The 22,047-nt window shown below is 41.2% G+C and overlaps 1 protein-coding gene across 2 annotated transcripts in view; it reads left to right on the forward strand.

Annotated features, from left to right (window-relative positions):
* Positions 1-5,710, forward strand: part of LOC110509867 (leucine-rich repeat transmembrane neuronal protein 4) — a 59,015-nt gene extending 53,305 nt beyond the window's left edge. For both annotated transcript variants that reach the window (XR_002471504.3, XM_021591046.3), the window contains exon 3: positions 3,043-5,710. Coding sequence is in view for 1 of the 2 variants with exons in the window: in XM_021591046.3 (XP_021446721.1) it covers positions 3,043-3,108 (66 nt within the window). In the remaining variant the exon portion in view is untranslated. The remainder of the gene's footprint in view (positions 1-3,042) is intronic.
* Positions 5,711-22,047: the final 16,337 nt, after the last annotated feature.

Raw genomic sequence — 22,047 nt, forward strand, 5'->3', positions numbered from 1 at the left:
TGCACTTAGGTTGGAGTTATTAAAACTTATTTTTCAACCACTCCACAAATTTCTTGTTAACAAACTAGAGTATTGGCAAGTTGGTTAGGACATCTACTTTGTGCATCACACAAGTAATTTTTCCAACAATTGTTTACAGACAGATTATTTAACTTATAATTCACTGTATCACAATTCCAGTGGGTCAGAAGTTTACATACACTAAGTTGACTGTGCCTTTAAACAGCTTGGAAAATTCCATAAAATGATGTCATGGCTTTAGGTGCTTCTGATAGGCTTATAGGCTGTTTAAAGGCACAGTCAACTTAGTGTATGTAAACTTCTGACCCACTGGAGTTGTGATACAGTGAATTATAAGTGAAATAATCTGTCTGTAAAAAATTATTGGAAAAATTACGTGTGTGCTGCACAAAGTTGATGTCCTAACCGACTTGCCATAACTATAGTTTGTTAACAAGAAATTTCTGGAATGCATGTAAGCTTCCGACTTCAACTGTATGTCTGAATTCAATAATGGGAAGGCTATTTTACAAGAACCCCCATTGAGTTATCTGTCTCTGTTGCATAAGTAACATTTCTGTCACATGTTTGCTTCAGTGAATTCATTTGTTATAGTGTCCTGAGGTAAAGGTTGTCTCTGTGAATGTCTGTCATCAAAGTCTCTCTCTGTGTGTGTGTGTGTGTCCCTCTGGCTGTAGGAGGTGTGTTAAAGTTGAACTTGCATGAAGTGCACCACACTCAGTGCACCGTTAGATCCCCCACCTGAGAGACTAAAATGGCATATATTATATTATTAAATTCAGCGAGAGATGAGTGAGTTGTGTCTGGCTGTTTGATAACAGGCTTAATCAAAGTTGGGCTCAGGGCGTCCTAGATGTAGCCTTACGTCAAAGGGAGACAGGATCTGACACTCACACACAGTTATCTAAGCTCTGGCAAACAAAACGCTTCACCTTCATAATTCCATGCAGATTCTAAGAGGTCCAGAAATTGCTTTGGACTGCAAAATCCAAAGTGTCTCAGTACATGTACATTATTAACACTGGATTTACCTGGAGCCAAGCCCACAAAATAAGCTTTTTTAAAGGTTAAAATGCAAAACTAGGGGTTTTAAGGAGGGAAAGGCAAAGAGGCAACCTTGGTAAGGCAGAGACTGAGCCTACTGCCACTGTTCGGGTTTACGATTAATTGACAGCTTGTGGCTCTGGAGTTAGAGTAAGTGTGGAGATTCCATTACCTAAATACAAGCTGGAGTGGAGCTCAGTGAATTTCATTGGCATTCAAAACACTCCAGGAGGAATGAAGATCTTTTTTTTACCAGGTTAATGGACATTTAATCCAAGGGAGAAAACACGTGTGACTCGTTTCAGAAAACTAGGCGTATGTCGCGGGTCACTACTTCACACGAGAACCATTTGAAGTTAAGTTAAAGTTTTTAATCAAATTTCGTTTTTGGCAGAAATGCCTTCTGGAACGTGAACTTTCATGTACCTTAATAACAGACTTGTATGCCATCTGTAAATACGAATACAATTGTTAAATTACGAGCCTAGTTGGTTTAGCCACAGAAAAAGTAAGGAACCTTCCCGCTAGCCATTATTGGCTGAGATACTGAGTGGGCTTGACATGCCGAGAGATGAGTTCAGATTGGTCTGCTAGCTGGCTAACATTGAACCTTGTTGGTTAGCTACCTGCAGATTAATGCAGGGTAGTAACGTCATGAGTTGTGAATATGGCTCATTGTTTACCTTGCTAGCTATCTACATGTCTTAACAAAAGACCCCACCATGCAAGTAACCATTTAAATAGACTGTCGCTGCAACAACTGTTTATAGACATAGCTGGTCATTTTTCTCTAGCGTTCTACTCCGATTTCAGAGCACTCTCGTCTGAGAGCTCAGAATAACTGATGCATTTACGAACACACAACACCCGTTGAATATGGCCGATGTCAGTAAACGTTGGCAAAAATGTTTAAATTGTTGCCAGCTGCATAGATGCAGTCCCCAACGCTCTGGATAACATAAAAAACAGCCTAACCAGCTCTGCTAAAGCGAGTAAAATGGTCAGTGAACGGTTTTCTCACGTTAGCCAGTTAGCTTGAGTGCTTGACTGTTGTTGTTAGGACAGAACGCTCGGATCAACCCTTAAAGAGATTGGTGGAGCTAAAGATTAAGAGGTTGTGAATGATGCTGAATGGGTGTAGACAAAGAAGAGCTCTTCAGTAGGTACCAAAACATTCAAAGGCCATTTTCTCAAAAGTGAAGTTACAAGTTTATCAACTTTCACAGCAGAATTACTTTCCCATTGTTCCTCAAATACAGTGTATGATATACCATTTTGTAGCTCTGTGTCTCTGCTTTTATCCGAAGTAAAAAACGCAATATCAAATTTTGCTACATAAGACCAAATCAAGGCGGTCGTCACATCTGTGGTGTGGAGAAGCAACATGGGTTAATTCATTCCCATATCTGCAGAGAGGAAAACTGCTAGCTGAGATGTGTCATGTAATTACAGATGTCTTTCAAAGGGGGAAACATCATGTAGCCTAATACAGTAGGTCTGCACCAGTGCGATTTTTTGCATTGAGGCCTTTATCGAACTAGAGGGTAATGGAGATAATGATCATTGCTCACAATACACATTACCATTAGTATTCAGAAAGGATTTAAAAAATGTGTTTAAGGTCAAATTTATGCAAGGTGAATTGAACAGAATAGAATAACTTGATTTAATTAACATATTTGAAAATGAACATGGATGACGAGTCAGTATTTTAATTTTGTGGAGTCTCATAGTTCTGTCTCTATCATTAAGCGAAGCCACTCCATTTCAAACTTCTAAACCGTCCAAGCGGTGTCAATTTCATTCTCTGCTTAATTGCTTATCCTAATTTGCTTTGCCTGCATTGTCATGGCTGCAGTGTGGCATGATCACATTAACCAGGAACTCTACTTAACTGTATGTTGTAACCACCACCAATGTACCATACTCACCAGCTGCTATATTGTTTTAACTTTGGTATCTTTATTTTCCCCTCAGAGTGAATACACATGTCCCCGTCCACTACCTGGAGCGTGGCTTGGAGACGTACCCGCCATTCACTAGGAGACATGTACGTTTTACCAGCCAGTTGCTAACAAGCAGAGGAATCAGGGCCTACAACACTATGGCTACCCCATCACTGTCTGTCCTGACATTATGGTGGCACTCTCTAAACATCTGCTACAGACACATGTCAAACTATACCTCAACAGGCCCATGGACAACATCATTTGGAAACAAGAATGGCTTTCATGATCTCTACCACTCTGAATATTTATGTTTTCTTTTACAAGGTCTATATACTCTTCCTGTATCTTAGGTTCTCAGCTGCCCTACAGCAGTGTTCATCCAACTATGACTAAGGTTGCTGTTAAAGCATTGGCCATGTTAACTCTTTGATTGGCCAATTAGGCTGGTCCAGAATGAGGGGGTTTGGAACACTTCACGTCTGCAGCACCTCTCTGACCGTTGGCATGGAAACTTGGGACTCTGGTGGGGCAGTCTGTGCCACGATGGGCGATGTCACTCTGCTGGAGGCTGGTGGAGTGAAAATGGGCCGTGGAGAATATGGACCATTACAGTTAATGAAAGTGACTAGTGGACAGGGCGATGGCCGTCCAGACGCAGATTGTCCTTTCTTTCCCGGTTAAGAACCACAGGCTTCACAGTGAAGTGTCAGCCCAGCAACGATTTGATGATGTGCACTGAACAAGTAGCTCTGACTGCCTAGCAAAATTATAATGTGCAACCTGCTGTGTGTAATTTAAAATACATGTCCATGGTTTTTCTTTGCTGTTGGACAACCCATTATTTGCAGTTGTGGTTTCGAAAAATATTCATAATTTCTATTCTGCCAAGATGGCTTTAAAACAATCTACGCACTCGGCTCAGAAGTGTTCATGTGGATTTTGTTTGCTTTATAAGTTTACAGCGTGTACCTGTCTGTTGAGTAATATTTGAGTAAAGCTCTCATTGTTCATTTAGTCCCCTGGGGAGAGCTGCATTCAATAGCTGCAGGTACCTTTCTGAGAAGTCTGAGGATCTAGTCTGGAGAACAGCTGATCTTCCTGCCAATCACACCTGGTGGTGGAGGAACTCAATCTATTCCCAGTCACACAGACAACTGTAATTACACATCTTGGCTCAGGACAGGAAAAAAATAAAAATAAATAAAACTGAGACTCAAACTTCTCAACTGTATATGACTATTTACAGTATTATTTGTTGCTACCATCTCTCTCTGACACCAAAGGCCTTTAGGGGTGGGTGTTTTGGATCTCTCTGTCTCGTGGGCACTGGGGAGAACTCTAGCTTTAGTGGTTCTGTCTCATTAAAAGGACCAGAGGCTTTCACAGCAGAACCATTTCAAAGCGGAGTTGCCTCGGGATATTCTCACTGATATGAGACTAGTGCCATAGGGTGAGAACACTATAGAGATGGATGTTCTGTATGAGCCATTCTATCTGTGTGCGTGTATGTTGAATGATGATGAACGTTCCAGAGAGGTTTCCTTCAATTTCTCTGGAATCTTTGAAGATGGATGAAGCCTCAACGTTCTTATAGTACTACCATGCTCTTCTGCCAAATCAACATGCATGTCTGTGTGGGTGGGTGTATGTGTGTGTGTCTATCGTGTCTGACTTCATTCATGAGTGTGCTTGCAATGCGTGACAGTGGTTTTGAACCAGAGATTATGTATGTGTGTCACAAATACGGTTCATGCCACTGCTAACAAATTATGAGTAACGCTGAATACATGCTGTGTCTACATCAAAATCTCCTTAAAAGGATATGTAAAATCCCCTTGAAACGGATGTCTGGAATTTGTGTGTGTGTGTGTGTGTGTGTGTGTGTGTGTGTGTGTGTGTGTGTTTGTGTGTGTTTGTGTGTGTGTGTGTGTGTGTGTGTGTGTGTGTGTGTGTGTGTGTGGGTGAGTGAGTAGGTGGGTGGGTGTGTGGACAAGTGGGGACATTTCGCTGGTCCCCAAAAGGAAAAATGCTATTTTAGGCTTAGGGGTTAGGTTTGGGGTTAGAATTAATGTTAGGATTAGGGTTAGAATTAGGGGTTAGGATTATCAGTTAGGTTTAGTTTAGAGGTTTGAGGTTAAGGTTAGGTTTAGGGTTAAATAGGATTTTGAATGGGAATACAGTTTTCGGCCCCCACTTGGATAGTAAAACCAACGTGTGTGTGTGTGTGTGTGTGTGTGTGTGTGTGTGTGTGTGTGTGTGTGTGTGTGTGTGTGTGTGTGTGTGTGTGTGTGTGTGTGTGTGTGGAGAGAGGACTGGGGTCTCATATTCACTGCTTTCTTCATTAGTGTTCAAATGGGGTTGAGCTCGGAGGCATTTGGCATATATCAAAACAGTATCAATGGATTTCTACAATAAAAAGTGAACTATTTTGTACTGTATATTTCTGCTTTCTCCCCATTAAGGTATTGAACATTTTATAATTAACTGTATTATTTGTTCACTGAAAAATGTTCTGTTTTATAATGTAAATAATAACTGAATCAATGGTGAGCAATAGAAATTGGTCAAATAGAAATGGTCATTGATCCTTTTTTTCTACCATACTTTAATGGAAACCATATACATTTGTTACAAAGCTGTTCTCAAGCATATGGATTTTCAGGGTGTACACCATTTAATAAAATCAAAGAAAACGTGAGCATGAGCACAAAAACTAGAGAAAATATCAATCGTGTTTGAATGCCATACTTGAGTGTGTGTGTGTGTGGGGGGGGGGGGGGGGGGTCTGCCTGTGTTTATGGCAATACGCAGGTATTAAAAATGTATGAAGTTGTATGATGAACTCAATGTACCTGCTAGCTACTGTACCAGCAAACCAAGACATCAGCACAAGAAATGCGTGTGACTGAGACTGCAAATGACTGACTGCCACACAGTATGTGTTTATTTGTATATGTCTGGTCTGGTCTGTGTTAATGCTCGATAGAGTCTATCCTATTCCCCACACATCTCTCAATGATGGTCCTGTCACATCACCATTATTAGTCCCATTAATTCGGAGAGTGGAGCATTGATCTCTGTTCGACCGTATACTGTTCATGGTGACACTTACCACGGGCGCCGAGCCGTTGCACCAGCCCAATAATTACGCTTCATGTACCACAGCATTACTTTTCTCAAGAGGGGGCCAAGTTTGTGAATTTGCTTCTACGTTTCGCTGCTCTTGGAACGTGTCAAGCTGTCAGCTCAGAGGTCCAGATGGCAAATATGCCTTGCATTCCCTGTGGCATTCCTTACTCCCTGTCTCTCTCTCTATGGCTCTACCTCTATCTATCTCTCTCTTCCCCCTTCTTTCACTCATTTTACCCCCCCCACATTTCTCTCTTTCTCTCTCTCGCTCTCTCTTTTTTTCTCCCCCCCCTCTTCAGTGATGGTAACACAGACAGAGTGCTGTGTTGAAGTGACTACACTGATTGAATAATGCATGAGGCTGTATAGCCCCTGTGTGGACCAGGGTCCAGACCAGACAGTTAGCAGTCCATAACATTTCTTCCTCCGGAAAGGCCCCAGAGTGAGTATGTTCAACTATAGGAAAATACACTGGTGTGGCCTTTACTCACTCTGGTCGTGACACTGTACACAATCCAACTTGACACTGTGAAAGTACTACTCCGTCACATTTCTTTCCATGTGGGTGCAAAATGGATTACATACACAATCACAGCTGAGTCAAACAAACAAACAAGATAAAAAAAACACAGTGGGTTCAGGCCAGTCTGTTCAGATTTTTCTTAGATTTTGCACCGATATAGACACTCCCCTCAATCCTTGAACACAAAAAGAAACAAGCTGGACCACCCTATTGACGAAGAGTTTTTCTTTATTTTTAGTATTTTCTACTTTGTTGGTTAATAGTCAAGACATCAACACTATGAAATAACACATATGGAATCATGTACGAACCAAAAAAGGGTTAAACAAATCCAAATATATTTTTGATTTTAGATTCATCAAAGTAGCCACCCTTTGCCTTGATGACAGCTTTGCATAGTCTTGGCATCCTCTCTATCACTCTCCTTGGTCAAATAGCCCTTACACAGCCTGGAGGTGTGTTTTGGGTCATTATCCTGTTGAAAAATAAATGATAGTCCCACTAAGCGCAAAACAGATGGGATGGCTGCAGAATACTGTGGTAGCCATGCTGGTTAAGTGTGCCTTGAATTCTAAATAAATCACAGACAGTGTCCCCAGCAAAGCACCATCACACCTCCTCCTCCATGCTTCACGGTGGAAACCACACATGCGGAAATCATCCGTTCACAAACTCTATGTCTCACAAAGACACGGCGGTTGTATCTGAACATCCCCAAATTTGGACTCATCAGACCAAACGACAGATTTCCACCGGTCTAATGTCCATTGCTCGTGTTTCTTGGCCCAAGCAAGTCTCTTCTTCTTATTGGTGTCCTTTAGTAGTGGTTTCTTTGCAGCAATTTGACCATGAAGGCCTGATTCACGCAGTCTCCTCTGAACAGTTGGTGTTGAGATGTGTTACTTGAACTCTGTGAAGCATTTATTTGGGCTCCAATCTGAGGTGCAGTCAACTCTACTAAACATATCCCCTGCAGCAGAGGTAACTCTGGGTATTCCTTTCCTGTGGTGGTCCTCATGAGAGCCAGTTTCATCATAGCGCTTGATGGTTTTTGCGACTGCACTTGAAGAAATTTCTAAGTTCTTGAAATGTTCCATATTGACTAACCTTCATGTCTTAAAGTAATGATGGACTGTCGTTTCTATTTGCTTATTTGAGCTGTTCTTGCCATAATATGGACTTGGTATTTTACCAAATAGGGCTATCTTCTGTATACCACCTCTACCTTGTCACAACACAATTGATTGGCTCAAACGCAAATTAACTTTTAACAAGGTACACCTGTTAATTGAAATGCATTCCAGGTGACTACCTCATGAAGCTGGTTGAGAGAATGCCAAGAGTGTGCAAAGCTGTCAAGGCAAAGTGTGGCTACTTTGAAGAATCTCAAATATAAAATATATTTTGATTTGTTTAACACTTTTTTGGTTACTACATGATTCCATATGTGTTGTTTCATAGTTTTGATTTCTTCACTATTTTTCTACAATGTAGAAAATAGTAAAAATAAAGAAAAACCCTGGAATGAGTAGGTGTGTCCAAACTTAGGACTGGTACTGTAGAGATTTAACTTTTCACACTCAGCTTTTCATAGACTTGATTTTCAAAGCACAGACTTTAATACCATGAGCATTACTGTTCAAAAACAGGGACATGACCCGACAGAAAGACCGTAGCTCCTTTTTCCTGTCCATGTCTTTTACAAGAAAGCCTTTCAAGAAACAGCCCGTAACTTGGCAGTGATGCACCCAGAACAGAGTCAATGCATCACTTTGCATTCAATTACCACATAGACAGCAGCTAACAGGGCAAATTACCCCATACATGCCTTAAGTTGCCAATGACATACATTGTGTACTGTAAAAAGGAGATACCCAGATTCCCCTACCATAGCATATGGTTTTCTTTGCTCTCCATATGGGTGTTTTGCAGTGGCTCCTCAGAGGAGGAAGGTGAGGACCATCCTACTCAGTGAATTTCAGAAACATTAAAAAAAATAATGAAACACTTAAAAAGTTTAGTTTTTATATAAAACTATAATACATATATTAATGGCACCAAATATCTGATTAAAACACACTGTTTTTCAATGAATGTCTACAGTAGACTCACACTCTAGGCTAGCACCATGGTGTAACCGGAGGACAGCTATTCATCATCCTCCTCTGGCTACATTGACTTCAATTGCAGAATAGCTAGCTAATGCTTAAACCAAAGTAGTGGATTTTTTAGTTTAAGAACCCCTTTCATTACCCACATCAGATTCAATCTACTTGGAAAAAAAAACACATCGACCATGTAACGGACAAACAGCTGCGTATTCAAACTACAACACAACGAGAAGGTGAGAAGAAAGTGTCGCAAGAAGCTTATCGGTAAGAGTTGGCTTTTACTTAGGGGCATAATGAGAGGGAAAGCTCAGCTAACAAGGCCAACTACAAGGAGCTTGCAGAGGTAAATGCACATTACAATTCTTTACTTGCTAAGCATATGAACGTTTCTACTTCTCTGGGATGCCGGAATCAATTGAGAATGCATTTTAATCATTCATTAAAAGTGAGATTGAAGAGAGAGTTTAACGCAGCGCATTTTTTTGCGCACTCTCAAGTAGGCTTTCAACTTTCTTCCAGTATTTATTAAGCAAAGGTGATAACACAATCACTCCGGACAGACAAGCAAAAACTCATTACATGAATGTTGCAGCAGCCTAATTAAACACTAGAGATCTGACATGATGAATGGGATGAAAACGAGACGATTGTTCAGTCTGATCAACTGTAGACTACTTTTAATAGCAGCTGTATACAGCCTATGCGCCGTATCCAGGCTAAACAAATTGGTAACGTTGTGTATTTATAATCCATTTGTTTGTCAGGAGAAAATGTGAATGTGATTTGGTTTATATTAAAACTTGGGCTGGTTAGGCTGCCTACACTTTTTCAAGACAAAATTATTAACTGGAATTAATCGATCAAGATAATAGTGATGACATGGACTGTGAGTACATTTTTAAATAGGTCTACAGTTGCATAGGTCTGGATGATGCAAACATGCATAAAGGAAGCTCAGCCCTTTGAGTTCTAGCTGTATCTGGGTAGAGGAACCCCTGTTAGTCTAGTCTAAATATAATTCATACAAGTATAAGGTTGCTGCAGTTTAACAGGGGTTTCATCCTCCCAAGGGCCACAAGCTTTTACCAGGAGCTTTTTTTAAAACCATGTGACCGGATTAGAAAAACTGATCCCATCATAGTCTATATAAAACCTTTTTACAACTGATTCATCACTGTCATACCCTATATGATCCATAATTTCCCAGGTTAGGTTACCAGATAAGAAAAAAAATGCCCCACCACTCTGGGACCAGTCTACTCGCAGTTGTCAGTTATAGTCAGGTATGTGGATGATCAGGGCATTACTGAGAAACGTTTCAGGTTTCACCCAGATGCAGACAACGCCGCGTTAACAACAACTTAATAATCCAACAGGGGCAGGCAAAAGACAGGTCAAGAGCAGGCAGGGGTCAGTAATCAAGAAATGGGGTAAAGGTACAGGATGGCAGGCTCAGGGTAGGCAGGGGTCAGTAATCAAGAAATGGGGCAAAGGTACAGGATGGCAGACTCAGGGTAGGCAGGGGTCAGTGATCCAGAAATGGGGCAAAGGTACAGGATGGCAGGCTCAGGGTAGGCAGAGGTCAGTAATCCAGAAATGGGGCAAAGGTACAGGATGGCAGGCTCAGGGTAGGCAGGGGTCAGTGATCAAGAAATGGGGCAACGGTACAGAATGGCAGGCAGACTCAGGGGCAGAAAGAGTGGTCAGGCAGGCGGGCTCAGAATCAGAACCGGCAAGGGTCAAAACCAGGAGGGCGAGAAAAGAAAGACTGGGGAAAAGCCGGAGCTGAGACAAAACTGCTGGTTTACTTGACAAACAAGACAAACTGGCACAGACAGACAGAAAACACAGGTATAAATACACAGGGGATAATGGGGAAGATGGGTGACACCTGGATGGGTGTGGAGACAAGCACAAGGACAGGTGAACCAGATCAGGGTGTGACACTACTTTGATGTATCACGTGGGCGAGATGAGCAGTCTGTGTTTGACATTGGAAATTCTAAGATGTCTAAGTTTAACTTCATGGAGACACGTGTTGACCAAACCTATCATAAAGTCGCTGCTGTAATGGAACATATCTGCTATTTGTATTTACAGCTAAGTCCCCTCCTCTTCCCTGATTTAAAAGGTGATGACCACTCCACTCCACTACCATTGTCAACTTTTTCCTGGCATGAACTGAAGCCATGTCTCATGTGCCTGCTCATCCACTGGCACATTGAATGTTTCCTCTCCAAGCACTGTCAGTAGACCTGTACATTTTCTCTCATTACTGGTGTAGAGTCAATCACATAGACAAACACAATCACATTATTACACATCAAGGATTTTATTCCTTGCTTGGACTAACTCATTCTTCGCTCTTTTGTCTAACTGTGTAGTATATTATGTTATTGTTTTTTGTCTTCCCAGTCAATTCCTGTCCTGCCCTCAGTTGAATAGTTGAGCTCTTCTTATCCATGATGAGCCTGTCCTGCACTGAGGTCAGGCCTCTGAACACCTCAACTCACGCCTCATACCTTAATTCAGTCACTGCTGTGATCCCTTCCCAACACCGTGTAAGTAGCCCTCTCATTGCACTATAAATGTCTTTATTAATTGCTTTAGTTTAAAATAATTAGTCTTTGGGCTGGCGCAGCAGTCTAAGGCACTGCATCCCAGTGCTAGAGGTGTCACTACAGACCCTGGTTCGATTCCCGGTTGTGTCACAACCGGCCGTGATCGGCACACAATTGGCCCATTATTGTCCGGGTTTGGCCGGGCGGGTTCATCACGCTCTAGCGACTCCTTGTGGCGGGCCGGGCGCCTGCATTCTGACCTTGGTTGTCAGTTGAACAGTGTTTCCTCCGACACATTGGTGCGGCTGGTTAAGCGGGTGCGTGTTAATAAGCGCAGACTCCCATACTCCTAAATTGTTCATGTCACCAGGCTCCACTGGTGTGTTGGTATTAGGTACACCAGGTGAGATACTACACCATATGCCCACATATTGCACATTGAAATGAATTCTGACCCACACGGGACCTATTTGTCCTGTAGTTCCTGTCTAAAGTGCCAAAATCAGAGACCAAATGGCTCTGTCTCTTGGCTCTTCAGGGGCCCACAAATTGACACACAAAGAGATGTGGTGCTGCTGGCTTAATGTAATTGGACTGGTTTAAACGAAACCAGTGAGAACAAGCGGTTGATCCACTGCAAGCAAGTGATAACGGAGACAAATAATACGACATGGCACCGATGGAGACCAAGTACCGCCGGTGTGAGATATACCCCTACCAGGGAGTCTGGGCCTGACAAAAAAGCTTTTCCATCAACTGTGCAATCGAGCGATAGCGATTAAATCACTTTCACTAGGACGTAATCCTTGTATGACTGGTTCATCCATCTCACACTCATCCAAGTGTGTGGAAGTGCATTGTGTGTGCTTGTGTGGGTGGGTGCATGTGTGTATTTGAATGAGTGAGTGAGCACTGCCAGGCGATCCTCCAAAGCTGCGTTAGAAGGTTTTTGCTGCTCTTTGGGAAAAATAGCATATCATAAATGTGCTTTTCAAAACCTAGTCAAAGTCAGGTTTTGAAATGAGCGTGATCCTATAGGATAAGAGTGTGTGGCGTCCATCTATTTATTTCTCTTTTAACAAAGATAACTCATTTAATGCAAATGAAACCTACATTGATGACTACCTGCTGAGCAAACATGAAGAAATGTGGAATATTCTAAGAATTCTAAGAATGAGGAGAAGGCTACGTATTTTATTGTCCTCTATTTACCATTCTACTGGTGTACTGTCCATGCCATTTGAGAGTGAAATGCATGTCAATTTGATTTGACACACTGCTGATCTTGTTAGCCTATAATCATTTCTGAATTCTTCTCTAATGGAATAACTCAGAGGCTGATAACTGTATAATTTGATTTGATGTTATGAAATGATTTGATTTATGGCTTAATACGACTGTAGGGAATCTGGCCGATTCAATTCGTATCACGGAAGTTCCGCACTGTTGAGCAATTTAAAGGTAATTTTCGATTGAGCTGACATATGCGACATATGCATCATTTACCGTGAATGCAGTCTCTGCGATCGCAGGAACATTGCCATTCAATTTTAATTTCAAAAGAGCTGAACTTTCCATGATATGAATTGAACCAAGCAGTACAATGCATTCAAAATTAAACGTTTTTTTTCTTCAGTATAGGTATTTTCCTGCACATTATAGGGTACAAGCATTACATTTCTTTAAGGGCCCGATTCCGACTTAGGAAATTACATATTTTTTTACACACGTCTTTCCTACATACTTCTCAGTAAGTAGCTGGTATTCAGACTTACCTTGTGAAGGTGCATAACAGGTTTTGCAGGCTTAGTTCCCTTGTGCGCATGTGGAATAAATGTAATTCAACCACTGAAATCCCTCCCACTTGCTGGCCAAGATATTTCCTTGTGGAGTTTTTATTCACTAGGGTTTTCAGTACGTTTATCTTAAGCCATCCCTTTAAATGTGGTGTAGCTTTAAGTTAGACATTTGATGACAGACTCAATAGAATATATCAAGAGAACGGGTTCAGAATATTTGGGATCAATGTAAGAAAGCCATCTAAATATATGCATTTTCATCTCAGTTTCCGCTCCAATTGGTAGAATAAAAAATACTCTGATTTTGTAGAATATTTAGCATTAGAAAAGTCTTCATGAATCATAAAACAACAGGATAGAAATAGGAAACCGAGAAAGTTGGGGTACCCTATAATTAAGACATTCAAGAGTGCCCATCCCTGCAAGATAAAAGGCCGTACAATTGCAGCATTGTCTACATTTTACTGTGGAAAAGTTGATATGTTGATATGCTTCAGTTGGCTGCCATATGACTAGTTTAACATTTGTTTACAGCGATTATAAGGTAAACAAATATCTAATACAAGTGTCGTTTACTCTTCACTTATCCAAACAGATTACTCAATTACCTAGTTCTTATCAAAAGCTCTTATCTAGTTGTAGATTACAGTGCATGGAAAATGGTGTTATTTATATCGGGAAAAATTTAGTAGATGCTTTTTCCACTTTGAACCTGTAGGTTTGCTAGACCTTATTCATGGTTTCCTTGTGCGTAAAGGTAGTAGAATTATTAGGGAATTAACATTTTACTGCAGTGGGCTAAATGAGGGTCAGAGTGATTCTAGGTAGTTTTTTCTTACACCTTGTTCTGGGGACAGAAAAAGGCCACTCTAAAATGTGCAGTTTTGTCACATAGCACAATGCCACAGATGTCTCAAGTTTTGAGGGAGCATGCAATTGGAATGCTGACTACAGGAATGTCCGTCCACCAGAGCTGTTGCCAGATAATTGAATGTTCATTTCTCTATCACAAGCCGCCTCCAACGTCGTTTTAGAGAATTTGGCAGTACGTCCAACCTGCCTCACAATTGCAGGCCATGTGTAACCACGTCAGCCCAGGACCTACATATCCGGCTTCGTCACTTGCAGGATCATCTGAGACCAGCCACACGGACTGCTGATAAAACTGATTAGTATTTCTTTCTGTAATACAGCCCTTTTGTGGGGAAAAACTTATTCTGATTGGCTGGGCCTGGTTCCCCAGTGGCTGGGCCTATGCCCTCCCAAGCCAACCCATGGCTGTACCCCTGCCCAATCATGTGAAATCCATAGATCAGGGCCTAATTCATTCATTTCAATTGGCTTACTTTTTTATATGAACTGTAACTCAGTAAAATCTTTGAAATTGTTGCATGTTTCGTTTATATTTTTGTTCAGTATACTTTGAAGCTAAAATATACACTTCACACAAGGGCTTACAAAGATTAAGGCACCTGTACCATGTCAGATATAGTTTAAATTTAGTTTAAATGTATTCAATTTTAAGTTTGCATCCCAATATTGCACTTGATATATGTCACAGAAGACTGAAATAAAACAAAAAGGTTTTACATTGAAATGGATTTTCATCTTTAAAAAACAACAACTTTATTCTGAAAAATATTAAAACATTCCACACATGAGGCCAGAGGGCACTTTTGGTCATTGACTGGAGGAAACGGCTACGTCAAGTTCAGAATAAGGTGGACACACCTCAGCCACACCTTCATTTTTTAGATATCCTCCCAAAATGAATAGCAGGTGAATAGCACGCTATTCTCATGCTAAAGTTCAAGGTCAGAATACACATAGAGAGTAAAGTGCATGAAAAATAAATTACTTTCCATTTACTTGCGCTGAACTCTGGTTGGAATCGGGCCCTAAATGAAAACATTTCCACAAAGCAAACAGAGTGTGCACTGTACTGTATGTCAGAGACAATTCAATCACATTAAACGTCTTTACATATCTGTGAGCAACGGCATTTCCCTCTCAAGTGGATGTTTAGTCAACACAACAACATGTTTTACTCAGCAATACAGCATAATGACAACATTTTTAAATAAAAACAGAAATACCTTATTTACATAAATATTCAAACCCTTTGCAATCAGATTCAAAATTGAGCTCAGGTGCATCCTGTTTCCATTGATGATCCTTGAGATGTCTCTACAACTTGATTGGAGTCCAACTGTGGTAAATTCAATTGATTGGACATGATTTGGAAAGGCACACACCTGTCTGTATAAGGTCCCACAGTTGACAGTGCATGTCCGAGCAAAAACCAAGCCATGAGGTTGAAGGAATTGTCCCTAGAGCTCCGAGATTGCATTGTGTTGAGGCACAGATCTGGGGCAGGGTACCATTTTTTTTGCAGCATTGACGATCCCCAATGACACACTGGCCCCCATGATTCTTAAATGAAAGAAGTTTGGAACCACCAAGACTCTTCCTAGACCTGTACATCCGGCCAAACTGAGGAATTGGGGGAGAAGGGACTTGGTCAGGGAGGTGACCAAGAACCCGATGGTCACTCTGACAGAGCTCTAGAGTTCCTCTGTGAAGATGGGAGAACCTTCAAGAAGGACAACCATCTCTGCAGAACTCCACCAATCAGGCCTTTATGGTTGAGTGGTCAGATGGAAGCCACTCCTCAGTAAAAGGCACATGACAGCCCGCTTGGAGTTTGCCAAAAGGCAACTAAAGACTCTCAGACCATGAAAAACAAGACTGGGGTGACGATTCCAACGACCCTAAGCACACAGCCAAGACAACGCTGGAGTGGCTTTTGGACAAGTCTCTGAATGTCCTTGAGTTACCCAGCCAGAACCCAGAAATCGGAAAATAACTGGACAGCAACATTCCCTGTCGAACATGACAGAGCTTCAGAGGATCTGCAGAGAAGAATGAGAGAAACTCCCAAAATACAGGTGTGCCAAGCTTGTAGTGTCATACCCAAGAACAATCTATTTTGTAATATCTGCCAAAGGTGCTACAACAAAGTACTGGGGTAAGGGTCTGAATACTTATGTAAATCGGATATCATTTTTTTAAATAATAATAACTGCAATTATTAACCTGTTTTTTTATTTTTCTTTATGGGGTATTGGGTGCAGATTGATGAGGGGGAAAAAATAGTTCAATACATTTTCAAATAAGGCTGTAATGTAACAGTCTGTGGAACAAGCCAAGGGGTCTGAATCATTTCCGAAGGCAATATACACAGTGCCAGTTAAAAGTTGGGACACACCTACTCATTCCAGAGTTTTTCTTTATTTGAACTATTTTCTACCTTGTGGAATAACACATATGTAATCATGTAGTAACCAAAAAAGTGTTAACAAATCAAAATATATTTTATATTTGAGATTTTTCAAAGTAGCCACCCTTTGCCTTGATGAAAGCTTTGAACACACTAGTATTTTGTTAGGTTACAGACTTATTTTAGAATTGATTACATTGGGTTTCTTCCCTCATCAATCTACACACAATACCCGATAATGACAAAGCAATAACAGGTTTTTAGAAATGTTTGCTAATTTATTGAAAATAATTTACATAAGTATTCAGAGCTTTTACTCAGTATATACACTGAGTGTACAAAACATTAAGAACACCTGATCTTTCCATGACATAGACTGACCAGGTGAATCCAGGTGAGAGCTATGATCCCTTAATGACCAGTGTAGCTGAAGGGGAGGAGACAGGTTAAAGAAGGATTTTTAAGCTTTGAGACAATTGAGACATGGATTGTGTATGTGTGCCATTCAGAGGGTGAATGGGCAAGCAGGTGCCAGGTGCACCGGCTCGTGTCAAAGAATTGCAACACTGCTGGGATTTTCACGCTCAACAGTTTCCCATGTGTGTCAAGAATGGTCCACCACCCAAAGGACATCCAGCCACCAAACACAACTGTGGGAAGTATTGGAGTCAACATGGGCCAGCATCCCTGTGGAACGCTTTTGACACCTTGTAGAGTCCATGTCCCAAAGAATTGAGGCTGTTCTGAGGTTAAAAGGGGCGGGTGAAACTTAATATTAGGTTGGTGTTCCTAATGTTTGGTATACTCAGTGTACCTCATTTAGTTGACACTTATATCGAAAGTGACTTACTGTATAGTCATGTGTGCATACATTTTATGTATGGGTGGTCCCGGGAATCGAACCCACTATCCTTGCAAGCAACATGCTCTACCAACTGAGCTATAGAGGTTTGCTGCCACAAAGCAAACGTCCAGAGCACTACCTCCCGAGCCTGTCCAATCCAGACTCTGCAGATCTGTGGCTGAGACAATAGGATGTGATGTGGAAGGTGTGGGTTGGCATGGTCCAGAGTCATGGTTCTGGTTCTGGGCAGGCTACACAGCCTCCTGTTTTCCTGGGTCAGGGTGAAAGGCCACAGCCTGGCTACAACCTCCAGGGCTGCCCTCTGACCTGACTAAATAGCCCCATCCATGTAGCCACACCACTGTGCTGGCCCAGTGGATCCTGGGAAGGAGAGTTCATGAAGACATTGTCATGACTGACCATGAGACTTCAAATAGGTCAGATTAGGTTTGCAATGAATAACTTCAATCAGACCCCCTTTCACCCATAGAGGGGAAGGAAAGAACTTGTGAGGATTAAAAACTCACGTCCTGTTGTAATTAAAGGGAGACAATCCAGGCTTGTGCTCTCCAAATTCACCAAAGGAATGTGCTTGTCTCAACAGACCTTTTTCCTGCTGAAACTCTAACATGTTCAAAAGCAAATACTTGAACAATATTTCTAATGTAGAATGTGGGGAATAGTCAGAGGCCATAGAGAACATGAATGTAATTTTGTTTGTTATTTTGTAATGTCATTAAACATTTTATAAAGGAAATACTCTAACTTGGAAAGTATACCCACAACATATATGAAGTTTCCATACTATGCATTGTGCATGTAATATGAAAAATTATGCATCTTCAAGAGCGAATTTTCAAGCGTGAAAATCAACTCTGTAATTCTGCTCATGACTACACGACAAGTCACCGGATAACGGACAACTACAAAGAAGGACAACAGTAGAATACTTGTTGGAACCATTTCGGACAATCAGAGCCTTACAAGCGTGCCACAAAAAAGTCCAACCCCCTTTCCAAGGCTGCCCTGTTCACCGAGAGATCCATAGGGAACCCAGGCATTTCACGTAAATACATTCATTTTTTACTCAAAGCAGGCAGCGGTTCGTGTGCAAAGTATTTGGTTACTGTAGGGGAAAGTTGTTTCTGAATGTACCAATGTTAAGTGTCTCTGTCCCTCTCTCTCTCCATCTCCATATCGTCTTTAACAAGCAGCCATGTTGTTGTCATTCCGCTAGGGACCTGTTTTCAGTGTATTAAGTCTCCAGTCAATAACCGGTGCAGAGTGTCACACCCTGATCTGTTTCACCTGTCTTTGTGATTGTCTCCACCCCCCTGTGTATTTATACATGTGTTTGCCTCCATTATCCCCTGTGTATTTATACCTGTGTTCTCTGTTTGCCTGTTGCCAGTTTGTCTTGTTTGTCAAGCCAACCAGCGTTTTTGTGTCAGCTCCTGCTTTTCCCCAGTCTCTCTTTTCTAGTCCTCCTGGTTTTTGACCCTTGCATGTCCTGATTCAGTACCAACCCGCCTGACCACTCTGCCTGACCCTAAGCCTGCCTGCCATCCTGTACATTTGCCCCACCTCTGAATTACCGACCTCTGCCTGACCTGACCCTGAGCCTTCCTGTCGTCCAGTACCTTTGCCCCTGTTGCTGTAATAAACATTCTTACTTCAACATGGTCTGCATCTGGGTCTTACCTTGATACCTGATACAGAGTGTGTATGTTTATCCTGTGTTCCCATTTAATTTTCTAGTAAATAAATAATTAAACCAATTTGTGTAGTACTGAATCATAAGTAAGGCTCAGGTTTTTGCAGATGCAAGGAGGTTACGACTGTTCAGAATGATGATATAATACGAGGTAATGATTAATAAGTTGACTGTTTATAGATGTGATAGGTAAAGACCTTTTAGAGTTTAATTCAGGAGATGGTAACTCTTTAAAGAACCGCTCTCGTGGTGCCCCAGATCCTAATGAGTTGATTGTTACAAGATTAATTTAATCGGGTAACAATTAAACATAGTTAGTTCATGAAATAAATGTCTTCAGATGAATGTTAAAGTCAAGTCACGACAACAGTTACCACTCCCTGCCAGCTGTCTTCACATTGAGAGGTTTATCATGGTTATTTCATTGCCTGCCAATGCTAGATAGGAACAGATTTCATCGATGAGTACAATTGATTTGCTTCCTGAAACAAGCGCGTTGGTGATTATGTATGAAATCAGAGTGATAATGAGAAATGACACCTGCACTAACAATATGCTCTAAGCAGAGCAGTATATGTTCTTACATTTGATTGAGATATTAACACTAGAACCTCTCAAACAAAGACATCTGAAATTGTGTTTTTCTTAGCTTTGTAAGAAATACCTCACAGGCATAGAAATATTTGTTGTACTTGGAGTGTTGCAATATTAAACCCTTGTCAAGTAAACGGGACCTCATATTACTTTGAAGCCTTGGCGAGAGAGCCTGCAGCAGAACACTCCATTCTGAAATGTCATTTGGTTCTATTACACAAGACTTGCAACTTTTTCCACTGACTATCAACATCTATAAATAAAAAACAATGTCCAAATCTTCTAACAGATACCATTTTCAGAAGGATGTGTTTTGGGGGGAGTGAATTTGCCTCTTCTCTTTTCTGTGCACAGTATTTACTCTGAATGCATTATGGATGTGTAGGCTTACTTATCCATGAATCTCTGGGGTCACTTTACCAACATTGCCTTTCAACAACTGAATGCTCTCTCTCTCTCTCTCTCTCTCTCTCTCTCTCTCTCTCTCTCTCTCTCTCTCTCTCTCTCTCTCTCTCTCCATACGGATCACTCACATGTGAGCGGCTGACAATAATAGACGGTAAACATACTCTCTCTCTTATTAAAACGACCTCATCCCCTGGTTAGGGCTTCCATTCATTGGGGAGCTCTTATAAGTAATTACAGTTTCTTACATTATTCTTCATATGCAGTAATCGTATAGTACTTCATGGGATTGGATGAGATATATAATGAGAGGTTTGGCTAGTCCACTGATTCTTTTTGGGTTCTATATGTACCTTATTTGTTCATTATTGGTTTATTTGGATCCCCATTCACTTTTGCAGAAGCTACTCTTCCTGTAGTCCACAAAGCACACAACACATGACCAGTAACAAAACACTGATACACTGATAGACAAGGACAGTCACACACATTTTAAATACAACTATATACAAACAATACAACTTAGAGATAATGTGTGTTAGAGTGTCTGTGTGTGCGGGTGCTTGTGGTTGTGTCCTGCCGTTCCATGAGATGTTGTTTAATACATTTTTTAAAGGTAATTTTGATGTTTGCTTGAGTAATTGGTGATGGGAGTTCCATGCGACCGTGGCCCTGTATAATACTGTGCGTTGCCGTGAATTCATTTTGGACTTGGGGACTGTGAAGAGACCCCTGCTGGCGTGTCTTGTGGGGTGTGTACAGTATGGGTGTCTGAGCTGAATGTTATTTGATAATGCAAACAATCTGGAATTTTCATCACAGTAATATTTATCATAAAAACTACAAGAGATGTAGTTAAAATCATCAACCCTCTACCAGGAAAGACTGGCATACATGTTGTTGATGTTAGTTCTGTATGTGCAGTTAAGGGCAAGGCGTGCTGCTTTGTCCTGTCTTTCTTTGCTGCATTTGACCATATTACCAGACAATCAAGATGGGACAAGACCAGAGCCTGAACAACTAGTACAGTTGTTTTTTGTGTAAAAAATACAGAACATCTTTTTATAACAGACACACTTCTTCACAGTAACTTGGTCAATATCACCATGATAATTGACCATCCAATGTTACACCTTGTCACGTATACTCCCTCTCTGGCCTCTAGGTCATCAGGCTGTTGATTATCCCACACACCTGTCGACATCGTCTCGCGCACCTGCGCCTCATGACACTCACCTGGACTCCATCACCTCCTTGATTACCTTCCCTATATCTGTCACTCCCCTTGGTTCTTTCCCCAGGTGTTATTAACTTTGTTTTCATGTCGGTGCGTTGGTTGTGTTGTGTTCATTGTTTCTTTTATTTATTAAAACATTCACTCCCTGAACTTGATTCCCGACTCTCAGCGCACTCTTTACACACCACGAAGTTTAGCTACCTCAACGGTCACACCCTTTATGCACAACTCAATTCTTAGAGAATGTTTTGAAGCAAATACAATGGTTTTATATGTATTTAATACCAGTTTATTATTAATCACCCGTTACTGATCGTAACTCCTTATTTCAGTGAACTCACTGGCTTTGGGTGCTGACATGTAGAGTGTGGAATCATCTGCATACATAGTCATTCTAGCTTTGTGTAAGACCAGTGGCAAATCATGTAAAAATAGAGAAGAGTAACGGCCCAAGGCAACTGCCTTGAGGGACACCACACTCACTGTACACATCTGATGTTAGAGAAGCTTCCATTGAAGAACAATCTCTGGGTTCTATTGGATAAATAACTTTCCAACCATGTGATGGCAGGTGATGTAAAGCCATAGCAAGTGAGTTTCTTCAATAACATCAAAGGCTGCACTGAAATCTAACAATACAGCTCCAACTATCATCTTATTATCCAGTTATTTTAACCAATCATCTGTCATCTGAGTCAGTGCACTACAATTTGTGTGCCCTTCTTGAGTGCATTGCCACGCATTACTCCAATACTGTCATGAAGTTTGCCTACGACACAACGGTGGTAGACCTGATCACTAATGACGATGAGACAACCAATAGGGAGGAGGTCAAA

The sequence above is a fragment of the Oncorhynchus mykiss genome, chromosome 29 (genome assembly GCF_057628025.1).
Source record: "Oncorhynchus mykiss isolate SJ-2025 chromosome 29, ASM5762802v1, whole genome shotgun sequence".
Lineage (NCBI taxonomy): Eukaryota > Metazoa > Chordata > Actinopteri > Salmoniformes > Salmonidae > Oncorhynchus > Oncorhynchus mykiss.